At 32.1% G+C, this 22,628-nt stretch overlaps 2 protein-coding genes across 3 annotated transcripts in view; both read left to right on the plus strand.

Annotated features, from left to right (window-relative positions):
• LOC109599412 (N-acetylgalactosamine kinase) overlaps positions 1-4,595 on the plus strand; it is a 30,651-nt gene extending 26,056 nt beyond the window's left edge. Inside the window, exons 6-8 of the mRNA XM_020015403.2 lie at positions 544-799; positions 2,257-2,395; positions 4,313-4,595. Coding sequence (XP_019870962.2) covers positions 544-799; positions 2,257-2,395; positions 4,313-4,535 — 618 coding nt within the window. The 3' untranslated portion in view covers positions 4,536-4,595. The remainder of the gene's footprint in view (positions 1-543; positions 800-2,256; positions 2,396-4,312) is intronic.
• A 5,282-nt stretch (positions 4,596-9,877) lies between these two features.
• Positions 9,878-22,628, plus strand: part of LOC109599406 (uncharacterized) — a 51,361-nt gene continuing 38,610 nt past the window's right edge. For both annotated transcript variants that reach the window (XM_049962941.1, XM_020015394.2), the window contains exons 1-2: positions 9,878-10,007; positions 11,136-11,519. In XM_049962941.1, the coding sequence (XP_049818898.1) occupies positions 11,445-11,519 (75 nt within the window). In that variant the 5' untranslated portion in view covers positions 9,878-10,007; positions 11,136-11,444. The remainder of the gene's footprint in view (positions 10,008-11,135; positions 11,520-22,628) is intronic.

Genomic DNA, 22,628 nt, shown 5'->3' on the forward strand with positions numbered 1-22,628 from the left:
AGTTACATGAATAAGTAATTATGGCTGAAGTGTGCCAAGATTTAATACAAGATAAATACTAAGATGCTTCAAGTACATCTCCTAAAAACTATTTTATCTTATTTATATGTGTAATAGGTAAATAGAAATGCATCCTAAAAGTTTGGAAAGTCATGTTAATCGACAACGAGATCTCGGCATAGTTAAGTAAGTTGTGACTGACAATAGTTTACGAGAACTACCCACAGCCATTTGACTTGATAGCGTTCTGGTCAACGTCATTAAGTAAGCAATCTAACAAATTGAAACTGGAAAATAGGCCCTGCCTATTAAAACTTCATTTGTTAAGTGATGTGGAATTCCTAGCCGGGTAAGATTGTCCCAATTGTGCTCAGCATTTTAAATATTTTAAGGAGATTGACTTCATTAAGGCGGATAACATGGAAATCTTTTATAAGGCGCATATTTTAAACTAAAATTGAACAAATTCCGACCGTACAGTTCATATAAAACATCGAGTGGCACACCCTCGTCCGCTCATAAACCCCATTCCTTTGTTTCCAGATAATAGCCAAGAAACAAGGACTGGAATGGACTAGCGTGAAACGACTGGGAGAACTGCAGACGCGGCTGAACGTCGACCTGCCGTCAATGATATCGTTGGTGGAGCGTACGCTGCACGAAGAGCCCTACAGCAAGGCGGAAGTCGTCGCGGAACTGGATACTACATCCGCTCGTTTGGACGAAGTGTCTTTGACGGCGAACACCAGGAACATCGAGAGCTTCAAGCTGAGGCAACGCGCCCTGCATGTGTTCAAAGGTCGGTGTCGATGTCTCTTTTATGGTCTTTACGGTACGAGACCGTGTTAGCTGCACCATGTCACGAAAGTAGCTGGATAGTGCGATAGTTTATTCGGATTCGAGTTGGGGTTTTAATTAAATTAAGTAAGGCTGAAATATTTTATGGTGACGGTCCATTTTTATTTTCCGTGAAAATATTTTCGATATTACCAGACGACGTTATTTACTTCAAATGCATTTACATTTGAAAGGAGTCGGTGTGGTAACGGACCACTGAGATGACATAAATCTGTGAGACAGATGCTTTAAATTTTAGCTAAAAAATTACCATGACAAAGCTCTTATCATTACAACTGAATATTCGGATGGCATTCATGCCAACTTAAAACATGACCGGGACTTAACTGAACTCCCATCCAATCATTTGCGGTGAAATATAAAATCCTAATAAATTTTTAACGGCAGAATGGAACACTCGAAATTAAATTCACATTTAAGTCTAGACCTGATGAATTTTTGCATTTAAATTTGAAATGTATTTTTTGTCAAATCTGAAATATGATTTTTAGCTCTGATATAAAGTAGAGTCTGTTTTAATTGATGTTGCCAATTGTTCCTTCACTAATTCCAAATGATTTAATTCGTTTTGTCTGACTCGTTAGCGGGGTTGATGAGTCAATTTACAATGGAAGTTTAATGGATTATTGATCCGATTTCGGGACACTCTAAATAAATAAACTTGAATTTGTGGCACCTATCAATAAAGCCTAAAGGCGGACAAATTTTTATTCTATAAATTAATTGTTGATTTTTAATTTAAAAATTCTTTGAAATGTGTACCAACCGAAGACGCCCGAAGGGCGCAATTTCGTTTTCCACGGATACCTCCCCCCAACCATATTTTACGTAACGTTCCTAATGAATTCGCATTCCCCTTCATTTTCCACGGCCATCATTTATACAACGGCAAGGTGTTCGTTGGTGGCTGCATTGAAAAAATACCGAACTGGGAATTATCAAGAGCAGAAGGATGAGATAGGTTCGCGGTCGCAGTCGGTTCAGCATCGCGTCTGGATGTAACAAAGTGCCGATGAGCCCGCGAGATGCTTTAAGGGTCCCGCAGGATAGCTTGCGGGTTCACGGACCTCCGAGATAGTTTTTTTACGTGTTGACGCAAGACGGCGGATTAAAACCTCTTGTTATTATGCGTTGCGTTGTGTTCAGAAGAGTTGTTGGATGGTGGAATTGATATTTTTATATTCCAGAGAATAGACTATAAAAAAAACCTGGCTAATTTATTTTTAACTTTATTACGTCAGTTTATTCTTACATATTTTTCTTCGCCATTATTCTTTGCCAAAATAAAATTTTATATTGTATTTTACTTTTTAATTACAGACAACCACAAGGAAACTTTATTTATTTAAATTATTTAAACTTTAAAACTGTAATGTTTATTTTTTTGTTTTATTGTAGAGGCTCTCCGTGTGGAAATGTTCCATCAAACTTGTAAGAATGCTGAAGAAGGTGCTCTACAAATATTGGGTCGTCTTATGACTGAAAGTCATGAAAGTTTGAGAGACTTATACGAATGCAGTCACCCACAACTAGACAGGTATGTAAATTCATCGATCCAATAAATTAAGGCACCACTTATCATTATTTATATAAATCCCATCATTATTTATATAAATTTATTAATATTTCATTTTTGTAGAATTGAATTATGCTTTTAGGATTTTACATTTTATGTAAAACTACAAATAATTTATATCTCTATATGTCCTATTGTCAGGAAATATTAATAATGATCAATTATTATTTTTATGGTGCATTAATTTCTATGAGCAGTGTATTTTACTGAAATTGTTGAAGGAACATTTACTGTAGTTCTAGAATTTAATTTTATTGCCCATATGTCGAGAATAATTTTCATTCAAATAAATTAATTAACAATACATGGTAATGCCATTTGTGGCTTATTATAACGTCATTTTAATATAAAAGGACCAGTCAAACTTTTGCTTTTCGTTAAATTTTAAACACCAAAGTGGACTTTGAGAAAAGTTCTTCAACCATAATTTGTCACCGCACACAAAGGTCGCAGGGGAATTTGTCAGGAAAGCAAAACCTTTGGGATAAGTGAATGTGACTTTTGAAGTTTGCTTAAAAATGTTTAAATTGACGTGTTCTATTACATTACATTCTTTGTATTCCGAAAGGACGTTAATATTTAATATAATATTATTATGTCGTTATTTGTGGTCATTGTTCCATAAGTAAATTTGTTTGCTAACATGAATGAGATATTGATGAAGGCTTATCAAAACCATGATTTAAATTTACCCTTGATTTGCGTCATATATTTATTTGTGACGCCGTCTATAGCACTTACTCCATAAATTATTCGGCGATAATTTACTTTCAACACCAGTCCCTGTCCTCGTACATCATTAACTCGGGCTAAAAGCAAACAGCTTCCTCAAATTGCACCCGACGTACCTGGCACAATATTTTAGCCAGATTAGATTTATATATGCAGAGGAAAACTGCGAAAATCTCCGTTAATTTTCCCCATGCGGTGTGCGTATTTTATGATTTACTCGTGGACTGTGCAATTGTCGGCACATTTGTCTCGGCTCTCGATTAAACGAGACAGAATGATCCGGTTTCCCGGTCTGGATTTCTCGGTATTGGTTACACGCTCGTTTATGCCGGATTTTTAAAAATCCGGTTGTTCTGTTTTGTATGTATGTGTCTATGTTTGTATTAGTTTCCACTTCAATTAATTCCATTTTAAATGGGCTGGAATAGTGTAAAAAAGAGTGTCCACACGTAAAACTATTTTAAAAAAACAATACTTTCATAATTCTATTTATGTGTACTTATTTACATTGTCAATAATTGTTGTTTGCGTTTAATGTACATTTAAAAATACGTTTTAATCAAACATATTGTATACGAAGTAAACACAATTATCGGTATTTTTTTGCAAATATTATTTACCAGCACAATGAAAAATGAAGTACAAACATGTCCTAAATCAATATCGGTGGTGATCTATTGCCACAGGTACTTATTTACCGCTCTCGATTTATCGGCCACCATTTCAGACCCGTAAAATTTATGTGGTTGATAAGAGGTTTTTGCTGAAATTACTAAATATAATTCTTGTTGTCTTTGAGTTATTACATGAAATTGGATCGAAACACTGCAAGAATAAAAATTAAATCCTGTAACTGCATACCTAACCAACGATCACATTTTATTCGGATGGTTTTATTGAACAAAGTTGCTAAATTTAATTTATATCAAAACAAATTTCAAATGAAACAATAAATATTGAAATGAAATAACAAGTTACAATAAAACATTTTATTGGAATATACTGCGAATAAATCCGTATCTTTAAATTCCATCGAGTCTGAATCCTTTATTGAAAACATTCACTTAGTACACCCGAATACACAAACTGCTATTTACCCGGTTAATTCCATCTACTCGGCCACTAAACACGCGATTCTTGTTCCAGATTAGTGGAATTGTCGCTGGATTTATCCCTGGGCTCCCGTTTAACCGGTGCCGGATGGGGAGGCTGCGTCGTTTCCTTGGTCCGTCCAGAAAACGTCGACGCCTTCAAAAATTCATTGAAGGAGAAGTTTTATGCCCCGCTAGGAATTACCTGCGAGAAGGAACTGGAATCGGCCCTGTTTGCCACCGCGCCTAATTCCGGAGCCTCCATTTTGGTGGCTTAAAATTTTTGTAGTATGATATTATTTTTACATGTATGGCAAAAATAAATATATTCATACACGGTTGTGTTTTTTTTGTAATACTGGACAAAAAATCTTCGAAAAGGATTTCATATAGCAAATATTTATTTTAATTAATACTAATTTAATTTATTATAATCTTGGAAAATTTTAAATCAAATTGTAACGAGTTCCACCTGGATAAATTTTAATTTAAATATAAAAAACTGCAAATTAATTTTATTATATTATTTCATTATTTTTGTGTGTTAAGACTTCTTCGTCCATATACAATTTTGTCCTTTTGAGAACGTACTTCTCTGACCTATAACGCAATTTCGATTCATCTTCATCTAGAACGAACCTGGTTAATTGGAATTTAACTTTTCTCTCTGGTTTTTAATTAAAATTTCACTTTTGCCTGCTTTTATTAACTTGTTAATGAATTTATATTTGTAGCGGCCATAAATACGGTTTATTAATGGTTCTGTTTTTTCACTTCCCCTTGTAAAACACACAAATAACTAAATTAATAAATTATGTTGTAATATTTTAAACAAAGGACACCTTTTTTATCCGGTGTCCGGTGAAAAGAAATAAATTTCGTAATTGCGTTACGGTTTAGAAGTATTCGTTACCTTAAAAGTAAGGTAAAAAATGTTAGTACATAATATACGGAGTGAGGCAAAAATATTTATTATTCTTTTATATTTTTTTATTAGCTCATTTAGTGAGATAACTTCCAGTGCTCATGTTGAAAGTTTTTGAATGTCAGCCCCCAACTTCAGTTTTAATTTTGGGAAATCCCAGGTGTCGAACGATGCCTAATGAGGATTACTTAATACGGAGACTTAATTTCGACCCAAAACAAACAAACAAACAAACAATGAATGGGATCAACTCTCCAAATTACTGTTATTTCGATAGAATACCACTGATTCTGCACTTCTCAAAACTACGAAATACAGTCGTAACCAGAAAAATAGCACAAAATTCAAAATTAAACAATAATTTATAAAAAGATTTAACTCAAAATTTGTCAAGTAAGTATATAAAACATATTTCAATATACATGTTTTGCTCTTTTTTTACGTAATTGAACCATTAGGTAACGATAATTTACCAGTCACAAGAATTTTTATGAACAAATTGAAGAAGTTGTCCAAAATTGATGAAAAGATGTTCAAGTTTTCGATTGACCAACTCAATATCTGGATCCAAATTCAATTGGAAACTTATAGAACGATGTGAAGTTTCGATTAAAATTCTGAAAATGATAAATTGTAGAAAGAATATAGTGTAACTATTTGAAATAAAATATACTAAATAACAATAAGGAATTGCTACACCAAGAAGGGCGTGTTCAAATTTAATATTCTTGGTGTAGCAATTGCTTTGTCACTGAGTATATTTTGACTACTTTGAAATAGAGGTGTACAACAAACTTAAATAGTAATATGTTCAAATTCTCTGGTCAAATCTGGAATATGGCCCAATAATTGTTTGTCCAGGTGAAGTAAAATCTATGGATAATTTGTTAACAAAAAATTAAATTAAATGTTATTTTAAAGGATTTTTCGTGTAACTTCTATTCACCCCCAAAAACATTTACATTTTTGTATAAATTTGTTCTTCTATTCTATCATATTCGTTAAATTTAAGTGACAAATCGAATAAATAAATGACCGTAATAATCACTTAATTACTACGCCAAACATTTAAATAACATGCACTTAACATCATCATTAAAGTAAAGCCCAGACACCTTACTCTAGTTATAAATCGGAGTTCCGTTCATAGTACATGAGGTGTGAACATTTCGCTCAGTTTCCCGAAAATCATTAACGCACATTGTTGGAACGCGCTTGTGTCCGGACAACGAATATATTATATTTTGCCTTTTGCCCCTTAATCCCCGGGTCCCTAATTTAAATAATCCTTTTAATTATTCCAAACAGCATTATATTTCAGCATTTCCCAGCGAAACTCACTCGCTCGTCCTTAATGCACACCGCATAAGATGCGAAATTTATCACGGCCCATTTTATTATACAACAGAGATTTCACACAATTAAGGATATTGTATGTAGCCTTTTTATATTACTACCGTATTTGCGTCATGAATATTTCACATAAAGTGTCAGTGCACAGCCAAGGGAGACACTGGTGTTTTGTCGGAGTAATTAATTTCGTCCTTGGTATTAATAATCATGGGTTAATTAAAAAGGTTGTTTCAAAGAAAATGTCACATGGTAGCATTATGTTGTAATATACTGGATAACTAAGTTGAATCTTTGTTAACGTGGAAGAAAGTGTTTTCCTACCACATTCCAACCACCTAATTTAGAAACGTTTGTTATGTTTCTGTTTTACACAAACAAAAAAATTAAAGCTTTAATTAACATAAAAGCTTTCTATCACAAAATTTCATTTTTTCCAATCTCCGAACACCATTAATCGGGCTCCGAAGAATGATGATATTCCATTCAACCCTATATATTTAACGCCCAAATTGAGACAAACAACACTACGTATTATAAATCGATGCCGAACAAAACGGAAAATTACAATGTCATAAATTTCAACCGGAAGACACAGTAAAAGCACGAACATAATGAAAAACAGAATTAAGGTACGATTCAATATTGATGGCGCGGAATGGTTGTATAAATTACGTGGTCGGGATGACAATAAATGGATAAATCTTGTCGTGATCTGGAGTTTCGGTGCCCGGAAAAATTGAATGGTGTTATTGGATGGGGTAGATGAGGTCCTCGGTTTTTCAATAATTGATATGACGCTTGCACAAAGGAGATTAGAAAGAGATGTTTCCAAAGGGGTTTTAAGAATTAATTACAATATTTTCTTCAGTTTAAACACATGATAATTAAACCTTAATATCTTAAAATATCGAAATATAAGTAATGGATATGGAATGGATTTCACAATTATTTTTATATTAGCTAAGGAAGTGTTCAATATTTTTTCGTTTATGTTTTGAGGCTGGCACCGTTTAATCGATTTCCACCGATTGTGTTCGCTTCACCCCGAAAGCGTATAACACAATATACGAGCTTGGGTCGCAAAAAACCAGGTTAATAATCTACTACAAGATTAAATTTACTATATCCATCCAAGGTTTTTGTACGATACATCTGGGTTGTAACTTGATAGGATTAATATTTTTAAAAATATGACATCGGTCTTAAGTGTTTAAGTTTAGATTACTTGTAAAATAATAATATTTAATTTGTTAAACCTTACTGCTTATAAATTTTTGCCTTACGATTGTTATGCATACAATTTTGTCTAGTTTCTTTCTAATATAACCATTATATGTTACATGCTTTCTTCCTGATATTCTACGTAATTTTGAATATTAGGATTTATACTAATATTCGGCAGTTTCGTCCCTCTTTGTTGTGGAACGATAACTTTATGTTTTCTTTTTATACTCGCAAGCAGGAAAGGAAAGGATAATGATGGTTTTAATATCAGCCTGAGTAAAAATTTTACGTCCGCATTAGCATTAACTTGGCCCATTCCATTGTAAGAACATATTCATACATCGTTTGATGCTATTTAAATAAATAAATTATAGAGCATGAGCGTGGACAGAAATTTCCATAACATATGTTTTATGTTCAAAATAATGTGTTGTTTTCATGTTCCAATAGCTTTTTTACCTAAATAATTTATTCTAAATTTATGATGAATGTGTGTTTCGTTTACACTGTACATTTTGTTCTTTATGGGGCTTGAGCAAGTATATCTCAAAATAGAGCAAGATTTATGGTGTTATTATTTTGATTACACACACATACATTTAGCAAACCTTTACATAGTTCGTTACGAAATCCCTTCCCCTACAAACTTGTCGAGGGTCTTCCGTGTCATTCTAAAGGTACATTATTATATGTACACACATACTTGTCAAGAATACGGCCTTCCAGGAAATGCCTATTGCAAACTTCCCTAATTAAATTCCGGAAAGCATTGTGGAGGACCTCAGTTAGGTCACCAGCATCTTCCATGACCTTGCTATCTATTATGTGCCATCCTGAAATCTGCTCAAGGGCTCGTATCACTCTGCATTGACGTCGACCGTAAACCGCATTTTGATCTTAATTACGTCGTGGTGGTTTACGCTGAAATTATGGACAACAATGAAATGCTCATGGAATCATACCATTTAGGCCATGTAGACACATGTTGGAAGCGGACATTGTTCCACAAAATAAATTTTCTCTTTTATAGAATAAGGAAACATTTTATTATGATTAAATAATAAAATTACAAATTATATACAAAGTGTGTAAAGTGATTTTATATTGCAGCATATTTTACGAGTTTCTGAAATGTGTCTTTACTGGAAACAATTTCTTCTTATTAGTTAATTTAATGACAGCATTAATAATAACAGTTACATTATCGATCCACCTTTATTATGCGAATATTGTTGCAAAATTACCATGTTACGTGTCACGTAGCGAAAAATTCCAAAACAAAATTGCGATTTCCATTTTTTGTCAATAGCAGATTTGTAAAATTGCGTCTGAAATTGTAGCACTTCAAAGCATGCAAATTACATCCAAATAGCTTTAAGTTTTGTAGGGATGTTTTATATTTCTCTCAACAGTTATAGTCGTAACGCTAAACATGTATCTAATATATACCAAATATCTTTTCACTTTATTTATATTGACACAAGAAATCTCATTTTGATACCATCATAAAATTCTGAAGTATATATTAGTCAGTCCCCACAGTAAATATAGAAAAATTAAGAAATTAATTTATAAACGTTATTAATTAGATTGCGGTTCCATTTGATATTTCCCCGATACGTTTGAATATTAATCAAACCAAAATATAGCAACGTTTACATTGGATTAACATTATAGCGTCATATGTTATTCAATTATGTGTGCATAAATATAGATAATAGCTGATTATTTGTTAATTGATTAATTGTTTTTTTTTCAGTGAGGGAAATTCAAACCTTTGTCGGTGATTAAACGTCACACCAATTATATTAATTATCTGCACAACAAAAATTTTTGAGTGACAACCCTTTAAAACTAAATTTAATGTACTCATGGACGTAAAATGGAAAATTAGCGAAAATGAGAAATAAGTTCTGGCATAGCCGGAAACATTTTAATCGTCCTTAATATCTTCAGTATCCCATTGAGAATTAACTGTGTCCTTAGCTCGTCCTTAATTTCGCGTTTCAACCACCTGAAGAGCTGACATGCGCTTGAACTGGTAAAGTTGCTTCGCGTCGCAAGTTCGGAAATGGATTTTCAGTACATTTTCATCTCGCCATGGAGCCACAACTGCACGAGATCTGACAACCAATTATCGCACGTGCGTCCACGATTTTCAGTTGAGAATGTAACTTAGTTGCGAAGTAGATTCTCCTTCATGACGATGATCATAATCATTTGATTGGAGATAGGATTGAATAGGAAAGTGAGTGAGTCCTAGATGTTTTTTTTTTTGGTGTTCAATATTCAATAGAGAAAGTTTGATTGGATTAAGCGTATCATTAATACGTAAAAGCAGTATAAATTTTCATATCTTTGCAACATAATTATTTGAAATAATATTTTTTGGTATTTTTAAAATAAAAAATTAACAAAAAGTTTGAAAGATTAAGTGAATTATGTGAAAACTGAATAGATTTTCATGGTATGTTTCAGTTATTTGAAAAATTAAATTGCTATATTAAGTATACTTATCTTTTCTCTGACTCCCCGATTTTTTGTAATTTATTTATCAATAAGGATTAATATGTTAGAACTAAGATCATTAATTTGAAATATGAACAGAATGGATTTTTTCAGTTTTAGTTATTTAAAACAATTAATTTTATTTACATGTTTTAATTATATATAAATATTTTTTACATTTAAAATTTGAAAATGATAAAAAGTGGGTTTTACATTTTACTAACTTAATTAAAAATCTACAATTCAATGTTTTTTAAATGTATTGATAGATAAATGATACGCATAAAATCCATTTTTATTAAGCTTATATTTTGCATTATCAAATGCTATATTTAGAACATGTTTATCCATGATAAAAATATGCAAGTAAAAGATTAATTTTTATCATTCGTATAAAAAGTGTTCCATCTATCTTAATTCACATTTATATTCATATATGTATGTAGGTATTATAAGAATACTTATTAAAAATATTTAATTCAATATTTTTTAACTAAACATATTATTTTTCTAATCTCTTTTACCTCAAAAATAACTGTATTTTTATTAAATTTGTCGCTGGTGAAAAACATCAAAAATAATTTAATAAAACATATCTAGATCTAAAGTATGAATTCTAAACACGATAATGCGTTAAGGCATATTACTTTATACACATTAATGGAATGAATCCACGCCTGTTGACAGGTATTGTATTGAATTTCTACCCCTCCAGAATGAAAAATACCCTTTGAGTATTTTTTTTTTTTGATACACCTATACCTCCAAGATCCATATCTTAAATATGTAAAATTCAAATCAACAGTTTTGACTATTAATTTAATTTGTCATAAAAGATAATTACCAAAAATACTTGTTTTTATTCCAGCTTGCATCAATCGTAATCCCAAGAATCAAGATTTGCATCGTCATGAGTAGAAAAGTGTACTGCAATTAGAACCCAGTGAAACAAATGTGAGACTATCGCTCTTATCCGTGTAATGAAGACATTAACGACCGCGGAAGATCCTTTAATTTTCTTTTTGTTCCACCCGGCCACAATTAAATTAATTCCGTGCGTCGCATAAAAAAACCACAAAAAAAAGGAGCCGGATATCCGGCTTTTCTGACAGTTCCTCTTTTTGTTTCGGCTTTCTTTTAATTTTATTTGTCGGAACATGGATTGAGCCAAGCGAAGATGACAATTTTACATTCCTGCTGTTTTTGGAGATCCGTTCGGAAAGGGAGCTACGTCTGTGGATATTATACTGGGGTAAGTTTGTTCACAGTGTTTGTATGTAGATTCACATTTTCTGAATTCGTTGACGAGATGTGTTTGCCGTAAAACAATTTCCAGTTGACTCCTGAAGTTTTGTAAGAAAAACTACTCTTTACAGAACAATAAATATCAAACGTTGATCCGCTGCAAGTTTTAATTAAAATTTTATTGTCTTTACACTGTGTTCCGACTCGGGGTATGGCAAATAAAAGACGGACGTCTTCTGTGACATTGATAAGGCTTAAAGTACAATGCCAACGAGCCAAGTGGCCTTTGTCAATCGATACATTATTAAAATGCCTAGGTTGTGTAGTGACTGAACGAACTCTTTGATGTACTGCTACACCCACCGTGGTATCGTATGTTTCCCGCATTTTATAAACTTACTTAACATTCCGTAACAATTGACGCAAAAGACGGCGCATTACCTCCCTTAATTTAATTATTGCGAATTTTCAAGTTTACACGTCGAGAAATTCGTGCGGCAGCTCGCTTCAAAGTTCTGGTTTTATTATTGTCATGCAGAGGTTTACATTCTGACATAATTTTGTTAACAACTTCATTCGACAATAAATTATATTTACATGTTGGGAGATTTCGACACGGAACATGATAATGGGATTTTGCTCCTCGTGCACTCAATGTTATTGGTAGGAGTATTTTGGATAATTTAAAATTTAAAAGACATTCGTAAACTTTTACACTTCACGTAGGACCAATATCATCTGATAACGTAGTAAATTCTCTCGTAACATTCCACGGATAGACAGAGACAAATAACGAATAATAATGCGACAGTTTACAGTTACCACAAACGTAAGTACGCAATTTAATAACGCGAATGGGACACATCGTATTTTCTCCTTAAATATGTCTGAAGAAAACTGATCATCTCTTTTATACTATAATACATAGAGTTATAGGAAACGAATGAACGAATTACACGCAACTTTGCCATTATTGCGTTGTGTAATTGGTGTTACTATTATTTCCTTTTTGTACATTGTTCTTACATTTTGCAGCTATTATTCTCTTTATCCTCAGGGTATCAATAAACAATAAAAAAGTATTAGAACTAAAATTTTACGGATATTATTAGTAGGAGTATTTTAAATTGACTCAAATGATAATTAATATCTGTTAGTATATAAATTAATCGCAATGAACTATCATTTCAAAAAGTGTATGTAACTTTTTATTTAATAAATATATCGAAATGAAATTTTAATAATTTATAGTTAACACCTGTATAAAACACAACAGATCTAATAAGATCTGTTGTGTTAAACGAAAATAAAATTATGTGCTAATATTCAAATAAATGTAACATTATAAAATGTCGAAAAATTCTCTATATTTAATAGATAAGTATTCTCCAACCTCGTCAATGTATCACGTTTACCAAGACCTGAAGGACTACACGTCGGTTTGAAATTATACCGCCACAACCATTACACATCCTTCTGCAAAAGCACTTCTCTCAGTCACACTTGCATTAAAATATCTTTCTCCTCATCTTCTATAGACTCTTTGTATTGCGTCATTGGATTTTGAACAAAACCGGGATTCATATGTAAAGAACATCTGACTCCAATTGTTCCGGTAAATGTGTTAATTAGCGAAGTTTCTTCTCATTTTCCTGTGTGCTCTAGTTAATTCAGGAACAACAGCTTTACGTCTTGAATGTAAATTGGCTTCATGAAGTCTGTTACGTACGGTTTGATTAGATAAATGTGTCCCTGTGATCATAAAGTGAAGGTGTTCCAGTTCGATTTTGAAGTGACATCAGAACCAAATGTCGATCTTCTCGAGGAATAATTAGTCTCCTATGACTGATAAGTAAGTAACTGGCTGACTTGTTTGGAGCAAGTTTGCTACGTATCCCTGTAATTGACTTTCTTGCAAAAGTGCAACAACTTCATCTCGATTGAGATGTCTTCTTTGTACAATAGGGCTTCCAAGAATGTTATTCATGAATTAAACGAGCCTATACTGAATCATTTTATGATAATTTCATTTATTTATGTTTCCCTACAGATATTTAAAAAAAAAAATAATGAAGTTTTTTACCTTTAGTTATAATATGACATCATAAAAAATTAAATGTATTTGCTCTTTAGGAAGAGTAGACCAGTAAATCTAATATTTAGGTAAATATTGGTGAATATTAATCAAGGTAAAATACATTATTATTATTTTTTTAATTTTAATAAATTTTTGTCATACTGGTTTTCATAAAATTATCCATAAAAAGTCTCAAGTCGTGAAAAACCTGTTTCTTTATAAGCAAGTCTGACTCTTTGTTCCGAAATTTAATAACTTGTGTCAGTTCGATCCAGCATGAAATTGTCACTGGAACATATTTTGTATTTGTCTATTTAGAAAGATATATCATTAACTGTGTTTGATCGAAAAAAAGGAAGCCTGGATTGTGATTTGTAATGCTTCCTAAGGGAAAGAACTCAGTAATTGTTCGTATCTACAAAAGATCATATATCATAAAATATTACTCAATATATATAAAATTATTTGCTGTCTATTCTCTATACTGTTTTTTTACATTCACGAATATTCTATAATCATTATTGCCTCAAAAATACACATTTATGAAATTTTATATATTTTTCTTGAATCATACCTGAGTTAATAATAAACTTAATAAGTATAAACCAAATATTTATTGTAAAAAAACTAATTACTAAGTATATTAATATTTTACTAACAAAATAAGTTTAACAATTTTTCGGTAAAAGACCACCGCACTGCTAAAAAATCCTATTTAATTGGGCAATGAAAATTTTTACGGCGCGAAATATAAACAAACCCTACAAACATTGACGTCACTGAAATTATATTTAAACTGCGCAGCAAAATTTTAATAAGCCGAAAGCAGAGAAAAATTACAAAAAATATTAAGATCAAAGGAAATTTAATATTTTTTTATTTACATATAACTAATTTATGGTTTATAATGAAGAACAAAGAATGTTTAACAAATATTTACAAACAGTAATTATCATTTTAGCTGGAAAAAATACCTCTTACTCATTATTTGTTTATATTTGGGGTTCTTTCTTTGAATGCTGTTCTAATTTTATTACATAAACACAAAAGTTACTACAAAATTTGTTGTTGAATTTTAATTAATAATTATATACTTTGTTTAAATTGGAAACTTCCCCAAATTTGAACTCGCAAGAGACTAAGGAAATACAAAAAGAAAGAGCAACCAGATATTATATATATTCAAGAGTTTTACGGGATAGCAACCAATAGCAACATATACATAATTGTATGCCATATGGCAAAGCCTTTATGTTAGTTCTGTGAATTCCATAAATATACTCTCTAATTTCTACAGGCTCTTTCAACTCCATTCAACCTATAGAAAATAAAACTTCTGACTCGTATGTGGTGATAATTCAGGAATTATCCGACCACCTATTCAAGTAGTTTAGATCAAAAATGTTACTTGATATAACTCCTAATCATTAAATTCAGCAATGACCCATTAAGGACACGATTCAAATCATGAATTAATTTGAAAGGAAGACAACAAAGATAATAAGAAATTGCAGAATGGCAAAAAAAAATGCTAAAATTTATTTTTAAAATAATAAAGTGGTAATTAAACTGAAAACCGTAACGATTTACTCTCCACTATTGAACAATAATTATATATTTATATATATTCTAAAAATAGTATAATAAATACATTTCATATCCATTTTATTGACATATTCCCTTGTAATTCATTTTCTACTGAAAATATTAAAAGCTTATTGAACAAAATAATTAAAAGTTATAAATAAAATAATAAATAATTACATGGTGAACTAAAATTATAATAAATAATAATGATCAGCAACAGTCTCTTCCCCCTGTTAAAATGATGTAATTCCAATTTTCAAAGGTATTAAAACTCATATTTACTATTGTACATTAAATAAAAATTTGTTAAAGGAAGCCCTAGAATTGCCTAGTACGCAATTTGACTTTAATTTGCTCCCGCCATTGAAGTAGCACAAAAGGAGACTAGGCTACACACAAAATACACCATTTAAATTTGTCAAAGGGATTCCTTTCAAGCATCTACAAAACTCAAAGAGAATATTTCGTTTAATAATTCATAGTTCTTTAGTTTTGCCTAAATATCTTACATAATTTAAATTTTAATTGTAAACTTCCAGTTTAAAGATTTGTTTGGTCTTAGCTGTGAACAAAAAACTCCATTTTTTATGATAATAAAGATTTTTTACTAATTCATAAGCACATAGTTATTATTATCGAAAACCTGATACATTTTATTTAATGTTGCTCATTCACAGGATAATTTATGCTTAATTAAAAAGTATCATATTTCAATTTAATCCAGTATATTTCAAACAAATATCATATTACGGGTATCACAGGGGAGAGTATTCCTAAACACCCCACATATAAGTTTAATTCAGTAATAAGGACAACCAAACTGCGTGTAGATTATACGCCACTAAAAACTAAAACTAATTACTCTAAACACATTAAATCACGAATTTGAGTTCATAAACTTGACGTGGCATTAAACACTGTTCTTTAAAAGCCAGTAAGCTCGTCGGACGATCGTACATTCAATCCGCACTGTACTTAAGGAAATTAAGTCATCAAAGTGTCCTAAACTATGTACGCAAGACATTCATTTAATGGATGAATCAGCCTGGATGTGCTGAAGTTTAGTTAGTTTATGCGAATTTTACGAAGGGTTAGGTGATATGCTGAATACCCATTACTTAATATCGACACCAGCGGGGTGTAACGGTCCCTTGATGAAACCCCACGTCATGTTGAAAGACGTGCGGTTCCCTGAAAGCCAGCCTGCTAACTTATGAGCACCTACGTCAAGCCACTTTCTGATTTAAGTGGCCGTTAAAATGAACTTACAAGATGCTGAAGTTTTTCAGTGTGCATAATATCTTATAACGAAACCCGCTTACATCTTTTGTTTCTGCTAATTCATATTTGTCAAGCATCTGATTGTATTCTTCTCATTTATCGGATTTTATGTTGCTTAATTAAGAATTTTATGAATGACATAAATTACTGTTATAGATGATATTGATTGATACTAAAAATAATGAGAGAAATGTCCATTGGAAGCTGCGGCATTTTACACCTACACACGATAACGCACCACCTTTGGATCGATACAAAATGTGTACATCAACGTATTTTTACAACACATTTGTCACATTCAAAATAAATTCATGAAATTCACGTTATCATAATAAATGTGTGGCATCATTGCTCCGTAGGGATTAAAGTTGACAAATTAGTTCTGTCATTCTAGTCCTTGTTATGTAAACACACACGCTTTACTAAATTCGATTCGAGCATCTCCAAGTGTAAATGCTTTCGAAACTTATATAATTTAATAGGAAGCATTTAGGTAAAAGGCTTTTAGCTTTGTGTAATTAAGTTTTGTGAAAATGGGGAAGTGACGGTAACTAGATTTTATTTCCATTAGAATATATGCATTGCCACTCTAATATCTATATAATAAAAATAGAATTACTAGGATACATCCTTCAAATTCGGATAATATTCAGAGAGAATCAGTAAGAAAACATTTCTGCATGTAAGTAGTTACACCACCTTTGATTTCGTTGAAACGTGAGAATGTAAAATTGGATGGATAACCATCTACATACATACAAAGAAATTTTTTCGACCATCCTCATAATACATAAAATTTTCATTTCCACCTCAGTTCAGAACATGAATATTATTCCGCTGAATTGGAAAATTGTTCATCTGACCTAAGCGGTTTTCCACATGAGCCTTTCTACGTTTCAATCGATGTCATGCATATTCAGCACAGAAGAGCGAACTTATTTTGTATATACAAAATGACAGAAATTCCGCCCTATCAAATATCCAGTGGCATGCATTTTGTGTGGATGATTCTTTAACATGAAAACCACACGTCTGACCCCGAGTCGACGTTGTCCGGGTTACATTATTGGAGCTGGGCAGAGTCCATTCGTGGGCAGAAAACTGAACGGTACGTGTATCTCCTTTTACAAGTTACGGTCAAATCCAACTAAATAGAATCAATAAATTTAAAAATTACTCTATTCAAAAAATACGTATTTATTATTTTAAATAAACTAGTCACTTGAAAAATTGTTAGTAACTTTTTATTTAATAAATATATATAAATTAAATTTTGATCATTTTTTATCATATTTAATACTACTTCTTCAAAATTCAGCGAAACCGAAAGCCAAGGCATTAATTTAATTAACCGGCGAACCAAGTCTTGGGGTACATTGTTCCATTGTCTCTAATGCGCTTGAGCTAATTCTTGAAGGTTATTTGGCGGTTCCAGATTTCTTGTGCGTCGCCCTAGAATGTCTCTAAGATGTTGTATGGAATTCATATCGGGACTATCAGCTGGTCACAGCGTAACTCCCAAATTGTGCTCTTTAAAGAAATTTTGAACACTTCTGGCGCTGAGGGTTTTGTATTATTTTATTGTACATAAAATTTGGTCCATTCATGAAAGGCAACACGATAGGTTGTAGGATATCATCCGCCAAGACGTAAAGGACTGTACGTCGGTTTGAAGTTATACCGTCCCTTTCCATTAGAGATCCTCCTCCAAAAGCTCTTCTTTCAGCCAGAGTTGTATTCAAATATCGTTCTCCTCGGTGTCTATAGACTTTTGTCCTGCATCATTTGTTCTTAAACAAAATCTAGATTCATCTGTAAAGACAACCTGACTCCATTGGTTCTTGTTTTAAATAGTGTGTTCATTAGCGAAGTTTCTTCCCACTCTTCTATGTGCTTCAATATGTGTTAATATTCAAATAAATGTAACATTACAGAATGTCGAAAAAATCTCTATATTTAATAGATAAGTATTCTGTAACCTCGACAATGTATCACGTTTACCAAGACCTGAAGAACTGTACGTCGGTTTGAAATTATACAGCCCCATACCATTACAGATCCTTCTCCAAAAGTACTTCTCTCAGCCACAGTTGCATTAAAATATCTTTCTCCTCAGCGTCTATAGACCCTTTGTCTTTCCTCATTGGATCTTAAACAAAACCTGGATTCATATGTAAAGAACACCCGACTCCATTGGCTCATGTTCTAGTTAATGTGTTCACTAGCGAAGTTTCTTCTCATTTACCTGTGTTCTCTAGTTAATTCAGCAACAACAGCTTTACGTCTTGAATGTAAATTGGCTTTATGAAATCTTTGTGTCCCTGTGGCCATAAAGTAAAGGTTTCCTAACAGGCAAGCTGTTCTTGTTCAATCTTGAAGTGACATCTGAACTTTCTCGAGGAGTGGTCAGTCTCTAACTATATACTAAGCAGTATATGGTCACCTATGACTGATACAATTTCATCAACGATTTCACAATATGTGAGTAACCAGCTGACTTGTTTAGAGCAAGTTTGCCACGTACCTCTGCGATCGACCTTCTTGCAAAAGTGCCTAACAATTTCATCTCGATTGAGATGTCTTCTTTGTACAATAGGTCTTTATGTGCACATAACAGCACAATGAAGACGACCGATAAACATTGTTAAACGAGTCTATTCTGAAGCATTTTATGATAATTTTCATTTATTTTAATTTTTCTACAAATATTAAAAAAAAATAATAAATAAGTTTAATAATAATTAAGCCACATATAAAAAATTGCTTTATTACTATAAAGTAAAATAAATAGACTTCATTAATATGTTAAAGAACCTCATGGGAGTCTAGTGAACAACCTCAATAGTTCGCATTGTGGTAAATCATTAACATCAATGGACCATTCCCATTAATCCTAAATATTTTGCAATTAACCTAAGAGCAAATGTTTCATGGTGTATACTTATTACTATTGTCTCCTAAACCAAAATCCGGTGGGACTAGAAATTACGAATGGCACCATCAATCTCTATACCTGTGACCCGGTATAAACAAACGGTGCGGTGTAATTCCAACGTAAACTGAATAATTTTGGCTGATTGCATCGAGTTTCCAGTCGAATTGATCGTATATATTTGTATACACGGCACTATGGCATAATTCTATTCAGACATCAAGCCCCTTGATTTGTATAACTCGATAACAGGTTTAATTGGTATCATGACAATTTTTTTTATAAATCGAAACAAAAGCGTTAATTATAAATCACTTGTTGAGCAATTTTTTAGCCATTCAGTAATGTTGGTGCAGGAAATTTTGTATTGCATTCAACGATGCACACATTCGTCCGTCCTCGAATGAGTATTCTTTCATTTAGAAATAATATAACAGCTTTCAATAGCGATGCACTTTGTTTTACACATAAACCTGCTCCAACATACAAAAAAAGTACTACAAAAATTCGCCGGTGCATTACGTATAGAAGAACTTTTTGTAGGCATGACATGCGATTTGAATTTATGTATTGCACTATTGGTTGCGTATCCATTACTTTGAAAGCTAATAAACTGCTTCGTGTAAGAGTATGTTCGATATTTATGCAGTAGTGTTTCATATTTTACTTTTTATCTTAATTAGATAGATAACCTAAAATCGAATTCGGTTTACTCCATTAAACAAATTATATATATAAATTTTCACTGAAAAAATCCCCAAACTTGAGCTAATAAATTCCAATTATTTGCCCCATTTTTTCCGGTAATAAAAAAGAGCAAAGGAAAGAAACGTAATGAGCCTTTGAGTAACGTTGCGAAACTTTCGGTCCCGGTCCTCGGTTATTTTTAACTCCACCTTGAAAATTTCGATTTTCATGTTTAATTAAATAATTTATTTTTTTTTATTAATGGAAACACACAATATGTAAAATGAGCCTTCATTAAATCGCCTTCGTTTTCCTCCAGGATATTTTACGCCTATCATGTAAACGAACCGAGTTTCACATAAATTTATATGGACTGGAATGTGTTAAGATAAACCGGGTTTTCGGTCTGAATAAATGTGTGTATGTATATCATGTATATTGTATCAAATTGCACAAATATTTTCTTGAAACCTTTGATGTTTTTAGACCAAACATGTACTGGACCCAAAGAAAATATATTACTGGAACGGGTGCAGCACATTCAAACACAGATTTAAAAACAAAGAAACAAAGATGTTCGTAACTTGACTTCAGATGCACGTTCTTGTGTTTGCATGAGGATATTCTGAAAACTACAGTTTGCTTTAAAATTTCCTTTGCAAGTACAACTTCGAGGTCTAATGTATCTGCACAAGTGAACACATGTTCAAAGGAATATTGGAAAAAGTTGTCATTGACCCATTTGCTATTTTATCTCTTAGAATTTTTAATTAAAAGTAAGTGAAAAAATAATACAAATAATAAAATTTATTAAGATATCGATGAGTGCTTGACCCTCCCTTGCTTCTGTGAGATTATACAAATCTTCTTGGTGTATATTCATCCACCTCGATGAAATTATAGATTGAAGCTCTGAACAAATTTTAGGATAGGTAGTATGCCATTTACAATGTCTCTTGTGTATTTCGCACAGATTATCGTGCCTTGATATGTACAATTTTGTATTGACATTATAAGTTGAAGAGTTCCTCCATGATTTCTTCTGGACCATATCCGAACTTGATGACCTTGTCTTTCAATCTCAATGGTCTTCGTCAATGAAAACCTGCATTTGCCAATCAGTAACTGGACTGATGCGACCTCCTGTAATATATTCTACCTAACCAGTCAGTGGTAATTGGTCTTTCTGAAGTAGAGCCACTTCGATCAAATCGAGTACACAAGTGAGAAATTACACTTTGTGCAACATTAAGTGTACCTATGATTTCGAACGGATTGACTCTAGATTCCAACATTCCAGTTGCTTTACATCTCTCATCTGAAGCTAATTTACGTCGTATAATTTCGACAAATACCTGGCAAACCCTACTATAATAAATTATAAACTAAATGCATATTGTGTTGGCTTTTCAAAAGTCGTATACGAAATAACAATTAATAAAATAACCATAAAACTATTTTAATTAATTATATATAACAAATTTTATTATTACATATTGTAAAATTTATATCTAATCAATGAAAACTAATAAAATATAATAATAAATTAATATCTGTTTAAAACTACTATTAATTTTATTGTTGTCATTCATTAACTGAAATAAGACTCCAATTTTCCCTCCAATAATAGTTAATAAGAACTCTCCACACCATATTAAGTTTCCTCTGAACGGTCATTATCGACTATTTTATTATCACATCCTAATTTGGTGTTTTGACCTTAGTAGTGGTAATTCGAAAACCCCACAGATTCTTTTCATAAAGCTGAAAATAAACTAACACTAACGCCATTCGAGACCGAACAGAAACCGCCATTTCACACGCCACGAACAAAATTTAATATAATCAGATCCGAATAACAACTTTAATTGTAAATTTACGGATTATTTACATTGAAAGTGTGACAAAATATTACGTTAAAGTTTTTACAACACCCTTTAAGAACCGATTCAGGGGACGGAGTGCATTATTATCACATCCTATATTCCCGATTCATTCAAAAGTAATTGCCAATAAAAGCTGAATAACTACCACTATTCACGAATGTCTACGTTAAAAAGTAAAAGAAGTTTTACGAGATTTCCGCTGCAGTTTGGACTCCTGAAAATCGGATTGTAACCGAGAAACGAAAATGAGCCATAATATAATAGAGTTAGAAGTGCTTATCTTGAATTTTGCATTTTACAAGACAATCGGTTGTAGATCATCTTAAAATTTCATTTTTACCCGGATTTATGTAATAATAGTTTCCGGCTGTAGTCTCATCTGTCGCTACAAAAATTGTTCATTGTAATGTAAAAAGCTGGAGAAATATTTTTCACGAGTGCTCAATGTCGTGTTGTAATCGAAGTACGAAATGACAGATTGAAGGGGAAATAAACTTTTTATAGACACTATATATGTTAATAAGTTAACTTCTGGTAGACGGTAGTGGGACATGATTTATTTCCGGTAACTTGTCTCCCCAGGTGAAATATCGACGTTATACAATTTATACTTACGACAATCCACGATAAAAATACACAGCTGTGGCTTCAATTTCACGAACAAGA

The sequence above is a fragment of the Aethina tumida genome, chromosome 2 (genome assembly GCF_024364675.1).
Source record: "Aethina tumida isolate Nest 87 chromosome 2, icAetTumi1.1, whole genome shotgun sequence".
Classification (NCBI taxonomy): Eukaryota; Metazoa; Arthropoda; class Insecta; order Coleoptera; family Nitidulidae; genus Aethina; species Aethina tumida.